Genomic DNA, 7,500 nt, shown 5'->3' on the forward strand with positions numbered 1-7,500 from the left:
ACTTCCTGGAAAAACCAAGGGAATGCTGCCAGTCAAGTGACTACTGGCCAATCGCAGCGCGACATTTCCGGGACTTATCCAAGGACTACAATTCATTTCAACAGAGCCAGTTCCCATGTTCTTACAGGCTGCGTACGTAAAGACCCGCCCCACCTGCCTCTGATTGGCCGAGCAACTTCCCTATGTGTGACGCACGTGGAAGCAATGAACACGTGATTCCCTATTGGTCCCTGGATGCACATGAACCAGAGTCTATTGGTCCCTGGATGCACATGAACCAGAGTCTATTGGTCCCTGGATGGGGGAAATCTCGCTTTTTCGACGTGTCAATTGTTCGACGGCCCGCAACTTCGACGCGGCGATAGTTCGACTATGGGATCGCGAGATTCCGGCGCCGCTGTTTCGACGGCACCCTTTTTCGAAAAAAAGGACACCCGTGTTTCGACAAGACGGCACGGTATTTCGACAAGGCAGCACGGTATTTCGACAATGAAAAAAACAAGTCTCTCTCACACACGCACAGACAGACTCACAATGCCAACTAACCCAGCCTTACCTCCCCGACTTTTTTGTTCTCTTTCTCGTCTCTCTCCCTCCCTCTCCCTCTCCCTCTCCCTCTCTCTCTCTCTCTCTCTCTCTCTCTGGATTAACATTACCTGAGGACGTGGGGTAAAGTAATCTTTACGGACGGGAAAAGCAGGGCCGTGCTTAGGGCCTAGGGGGACCCAGGCAAGGCAAACCCCGGTTTGAGGCCCCTGGCCCAATTTGGTAACCATCAAAATTGCATACATATGTGTATCAATTCCCTTTAGTTTTGGGGGCCCTGGACAGTTACTTTAAAGTGGCGCCCCCCAGGATGAGATCATTTTTTTACAGGGTTTACTGGGGCTTCTTAAAGATGGCACGCAGTGTTTGTTTTACTGGCAATGATTAAAATATATCAATTTAGGGGGCCTCAAAACCTTTTAAATATAAATATTTACACAGACTTTAGAAGAAATGGATCCATTCCCTGCATCCTTTAAATTAGTGTACATGACATCACAGAACATTCATGAAGGAACTGCTTGTGTAATCAGGGCCATTGTTATCTGGTCTCACCTTTGCGAGCCAAGCTCTTTTCAAATTCTAATGAGCTAATATATCCAAAGCAATTGTGCTTCACTCTCACATAATTTTTTTAGAGTTACAAGATTACATAATTGGAATATCAGAGTTATTACCTACAAATAACTACCTTAATGATAATAAGAACACGAATAACTTTAAGTGCATGTTTTGCACACTAAATACATGTAAATGGATGTGTGTCCACAGGCAGCCTGTTAATTATATTTCAATTCATAGCTACTTCAATTATTGCCAGTAAAACAAACTAGCATGCCATCTTTAAGAAGCCCCAGTAAACCTGTTTAAAGTATTAAGTTAAACATAACATTTATGTTAAGTCGCTTACCGTTCATTATGTTGATATCATCATGGGCCCACTTCAAACTGTCAGGGGGGCCCCAAATGAGATTGAATATATATATATATATATATATCAATATATGTACCTCAATTTGGTAACCCTCATATATATTTTAAATCCATAGCTACTTTAATTAATCTCATCCTGGGGGGCCCCCATTCCCTGCATCCGGAATGGATACATTTCTTCTAAAGTCTGTGTAAATATTTACATTTAAAAAAGTTTTGAGGGCCCCCAAATTGATATTTTTGGGGGCCCTGGACAGTTTGAAGTGGGCCCCCCAGGATGAGATAACATTTTCACAGGGTTTGTTGGGGCCTCTTAAAGATGTATGTGACATCACAGAACACACATGAAGGAACTGCTTGGGTAAATTAGGGCCATTGTTATCTGGCCTGCACCTTTGAGAGCCAATCTCTTTTCATATTCTAATGAGCTAATATGTCCAAAGCAATTGTTTCATGTTAACCCTCACTTCAACTGTTCTCTGTTCAACAGCTCAACTGGGGCCCATGCCCATATTGGTTAAAAAAAATCAAAATCTCATGAGGCCCCCAGCCTGTGTGGGGTTTGCCTGTATGGACTGCACGGCCCTGTTTAAGAGTATAGCCTAATGAATGACTACAGTCAGTGCGCAACAGGCTCCGCCAATCACTTATCTTACTTGTTAAAAGCAACATATTATAAAGACATGACAGTAATATGGTCTGACACCGTAATATGGGTGCATATAAACGTAAAATATACTCTCCTCCCTAGCTGTAGGCCTGGCCTATGCATATGAACATGTCTGTGTCCAATAGAAAGCTGCAGAGCATGGAGTTTTTTTTAAACAAGGCAGTACAAGGCAAAAATAATATCAACACCGTCGGATAGTAGCCTAAAGGATGTTAACTTGCAGATCTGTTCTTTTAAGCATGCACACCATAGAGTTATAATATTAAGATGCACACAGAGAGAGGGAGAGGAGAGCATGGAGGAGAGAGAGAAAGCGAGGAGGGGAGAGAGAGACAGACAGACAGACAGACAGACAGACAGACAGACAGACAGACAGACAGACAGACAGACAGACAGAAGATGCGCGAACACCCTTTGCTGTTTTAGCACCTCGCAAAAACACTACTGATCTAGTAGGTGTGATAAGTTCTGTCGGGTCAGTCTGGAGCATATTAAAGAGGTTATTATATAGGCCTATTATCGGCGATCACTCACGTGCGCGAGCGCATGCATGCGACCGCTCCAGCTAATAAATCCGTGCACAGGGCTTCTGGAGACCCACTCCCCCCACAAGTTGCCACAACACCCCTGCCTACAGTTCATGCTATGTCACGAATACAGGTCACTTCGCAACATAGGCTTCAAAGGAGCTTTATTGGCAAACACGGGCTTATGACAGCAGAACAAAAGTTTACATTTGGGCCATTGTGAAAAAGACAGTAACCAGTCCGCCGTTCGCCCTGTGGTGTGTGTGTGTGTGTGTGTGTGTGTGTGTGTGTGTGTGTGTGTGTGTGTGTGTGCAACCCGGTCTCCACAGAAAATTGTGGTCTGTCTATGCGTGTGAGTGAGGGAGGGAGTGAGTGAGGGAGAGAGAGACGAGAGAAAGAAAGAAAGAAGGAAAGAAAGAAAGAAAGAAAGAAAGAAAGAAAGAAAGAAAGAAAGAGAGGGAGAGAGACAGAGACAGACAGACAGACAGACAGACAGACAGACAGACAGACAGACAGACAGACAGACAGATAAAACACAGTAGGTCTATGTAGATAGGCAGAACAACAAATAGCCTAGAAACGATAGAAGGGTCGGGGGAGGGGAAGGCTGGGTTAGGAGGAGCGTTGGCACCATGAGTCTGTCGGGGGGAGCGTGTCGCTGAGCGCTGAGAGACTTGTTTTTTCATTGTCGAAATACCGTGCCGTCTTGTCGAACTGTTGTCGTGTAGGACAGTTGTCGTTTCGAAACATTGGCGTCCTTTTTTTCGAAAAAGGGTGCCGTCGAAACAGCGGCGCCGAAATCTCGCGATCCCTAAGTCGAACTATCGGCGCGTCGAAATTGCGGGCCGTCGAACAAATGGCACGTCGAAATAGCGACACGCTCCCCCCTGGATGCACATGAACCAGTCTAGCTTTCTATTGGTCCCTCCATGCACATGAACCAGAGTCTAGCTTTCTATTGGCCGATTATCAAATCAAATACTTGGGGACTTGGACTTCCCTCCTTGGGAGTTCAGACTAGCAAGTTCTCCTTGGGAGAAGGGACTTCCGAGGACGGGAGGACGGGAGGAGGGTAGTTCTGCTATTGGAATAGCAGCATACTCAATGACGTCACCGTCTCAGCTTGCTTCAGGGCATTCCACTGTGTTTCTGTGAATAGGCCTATATTCTGGACAGATCTACAAGTTGGACGCATTCATAGCAGTAGATCTGTTCTTTTGTTCCAACAGAGGATAAAATGCGCTCACTCAACAGTCATTGTGCACTTTACAAATAAACATATATTAGATAAAAATAAAATAAAAGCACTGGCTCTGTTCTTTAATTCCTTTTTCCAAATGTCAAACATCCTATCTAGTATCTACTGTTATAGAGTATAATGTTTTTTAAAAAGCGTATAGAAATGTGCATATGAATAATTATTAATTATAAATATAATATAGCCCACTGAGTGTACAGCCCTGGGTGATTATCGTATTATGAAATATAAATATAAATAAAATGTAATAATGGCTTAAAATAAAGTCAGCTATAACATCTAAGCTACTCTTCAATAAATGACTTTTCAGGGCTTGTGCATTGACAATAAAATGAAATATATACTGAAACAGCCTTGCCTATTCATTAGTTCATTAAAGTGTAGCCTATATTAGGTCAATATAATTGTAAAATTGATTGATTGAATACAATCAAATTAAATACAGCAGACTTGTGTATTTTAATCATCAATATATAAAGCCAACAGTAAAAAAGACATTTGCACATACTGTAGTATGGTGCTGTTAAACAGTTTATTGACGGAGAAGCAAGAGAAGAAGAAATGGTGAAAGGCATTGTGGGTAATTTGCTGTGGAAAGTCGGCGCAAGTCTAGTCCAGAGCAAACTTGCTAAAGTGGGAGGATCAAGTCTACATCCTGGTATTTGGTCTCTACTTGCTCAGATGCAGACTTGAGGATTGGAATGGTACTTGGGCACAGACTGATGACGTTTACAAGTTTGGGAGGACGGGAGTCTGTACAAGTACAAGTACAAGTACAAGTAGGGAGATTGAAAAAGACCCTATGTCTGTGGCATAAACACTTCCACATTCGTCACACATACAGAAGTTGGTAGGCCAATCAGAAGCAGTTGGGGGCGGGTCATCAGGAACGGGATGGAAACATGCCAATAAAGCTCTGTTCAATTCAATTGATGAGTCCCGGAAAAGACACTCTGTGATTGGCCAGCTGTCACTTTGAACCCAATGAACTGCAGCGGAGGATGCATATATAATATATATATATATATATATATATATATATATATATATATATATATATATATATATACAGTATATATATGGTCTTTGAGTAGCTAGGGCTAGGTGTTAGGGTGGGTAGGTAGATACTGTAGTATAGTGGTTAGTATAGTAAATAGTATAGTATATAGGGGGGTATACAGTATATAAACATACAGTTTTCTCCAGGTCAATCAGATGGTCTTTGAGTAGCTGGTTAGGTGTTAGTATAGTATATAGGGGTATAGTATAGTATATAGGGGTATAGTATATAGTATAGTATAAAGGGGTATATATAAACGTACAGTTTTCTCCAGGTCAATCAGATGGTCTTTGAGTAGCTATGGTTAGGTGTTAGGGTGGGTATAGTATAGTATAAAGGGGTATAGTATAGTATAAAGGGGTATATATAAACATATAAACATACAGTTTTCTCCAGGTCAATCAGATGGTCTTTGAGTAGCCATGGTTAGGTGTTAGGGTGGGTATAGTATAGTATAAAGGGGTATAGTATAGTATAAAGGGGTATATATAAACATATAAACATACAGTTTTCTCCAGGTCAATCAGATGGTCTTTGAGTAGCTATGGTTAGGTGTTAGGGTGGGTATAGTATAGTATAAAGGGGTATAGTATAGTATAAAGGGGTATATATAAACATATAAACATACAGTTTTCTCCAGGTCAATCAGATGGTCTTTGACTCGCAGCAGCTCAGCTGTGGCTGACCTCTGACCCTGCTGGCTTTGCCCCAAGGGCTGCTGGGAAGTGTGGTTCTCTAGCTGGTCCTGCTGCTGACGTAGCGTGGACACAGTGTGACCAGCCTGGAATATGATCAATATATCTGTTATCAATACATCTGTTATCAATACATCTGTTATCAATCAGGTGGATTTTGAGGCTTTATCGAATAAACTAAATGCTCATTTGTGAATGTAAACGTGTCAGACAATAAATGCGAATACATTATGACGTTCTGGGTCCATATCGTCCACCAACTTAACACTTTCCCCTGCCGCTTGACTCATACTCTGCGATCCTTGTCGAAACCGGAGATTTCCCGCTGTACCTCTCTGCGATGCCCGTCGTTCCCGCAAATTTAATTAGCTTTAATCATTATGAAACGATTAAAAGTATGATCGCTGTAGCCGTTTCGGAGACTTTAGGCCCGCCCCCTAACTGTATCCGGTCGTATTTCCCGTTTGGACCGGATCTAGGTTTCCATATCCGGTCTGACGTCCAGTCGCAGCTCCGTTCGCATAGCTTTTCATTGTAAACAAGTGAGCTGACTGCATGGCCATAGAAGGGTATTTTGTCACGCGTTTATTTATTTATTTTGTAGCCGTTTGATTCCTCTATCCGCCTGGCATATGATCTGCGCACATATCGTCTGCTATGTGCGGGAACGTGTCCACGCGTTACCATAGCGCACAGCTGGCTTTTTTCAATGTTTTTTCATGTAAACACTGGCGGATAAGCAGGGATACAGCGTGGCAACGGATATGTCTATTTCAATCGGGGGTTTTTTATTCAAAAGCTGTCACCGAGTCTACACGTCTACTAGATGAGTCGCGCACAGATTGTGCGGTAAGGACAATTTGGCAGCTGCTTACTACAGCTATGTTTAAAATGGCAGCAAAATTGTTAACGTCCATTGTATAGCGTTTATAGCCCACAAAACAAACCGGTTGTTTGTTACACATGGAGTAAATTCTTCCCGTTTTCACCTCCCGGAGTCAAGCCATCCGTGGCTAACACTTCCTCATCACACAGTGCTGCGTGCCAAAAGTGGCCAATCTACAAGCTCACAGCAGCTCGCATATTGATAGTAATAGAGTATTAATAGGTCATTATGCAGAGTGGTAATAGTAATAGTAATAGAGTATTAATACTCACAGTAGCCAGGTCATTACTCAGTGCAGTAATAGTAATAGAGTATTAATACTCACAGTAGCCAGGTCATTACTCAGTGCAGTACTAGTAATAGAGTATTAATACTCACAGTAGCCAGGTCATTACTCAGTGCAGTAATAGTAATAGAGTATTAATACTCACAGTAGCCAGGTCATTACTCAGTGCAGTAATAGTAATAGAGTATTAATACTCACAGTAGCCAGGTCATTACTCAGTGCAGTGTTCAGACTGTTGGATTCTTGTAGTTTTTTCTCCAGAACTGAAATCTTTTCTTCTTTCATTTTCAGAGTTTGTTGAACCGTTTTTTCTAGACGAGATTCTAACAGCCTGTACCTACTGCACACACACACACACACACACACACACACACACACACACACACACACACACACACACACACACACACACACACACACACACACACAACACACACAAATCATAGAACGCAGAGAGACAGCGTAGCGTCTCAGTAAACTATAGGATCATAGAACGCAGAGAGACAGCATAGCGTCTCAGTAAACTATAGGATCATAGAACGCAGAGAGACAGCGTAGCGTCTCAGTAAACTATAGGATCATAGAACGCAGAGAGACAGCATAGCGTCTCAGTAAACTATAGGATCATAGAACGCAGAG

General features: G+C 42.4%; 1 protein-coding gene across 3 annotated transcripts in view; it reads right to left on the reverse strand.

The window, feature by feature from the left end:
* Nucleotides 1–7,500, reverse strand: part of ccdc88c (coiled-coil domain containing 88C) — an 80,630-nt gene that overhangs the window by 19,626 nt on the left and 53,504 nt on the right. For all 3 annotated transcript variants that reach the window (XR_013963135.1, XR_013963136.1, XM_080750604.1), the window contains 2 exons: nt 7,060–7,201; nt 5,623–5,775 (listed from right to left, as the gene is read on the reverse strand). Coding sequence is in view for 1 of the 3 variants with exons in the window: in XM_080750604.1 (XP_080606730.1) it covers nt 5,623–5,775; nt 7,060–7,201 (295 nt within the window). In the remaining 2 variants the exon portion in view is untranslated. The remainder of the gene's footprint in view (nt 1–5,622; nt 5,776–7,059; nt 7,202–7,500) is intronic.

This window comes from Nannobrachium achirus, assembly GCF_963921795.1.
Source record: "Nannobrachium achirus genome assembly, chromosome: 20".
In the NCBI taxonomy this organism is placed as follows: domain Eukaryota; kingdom Metazoa; phylum Chordata; class Actinopteri; order Myctophiformes; family Myctophidae; genus Nannobrachium; species Nannobrachium achirus.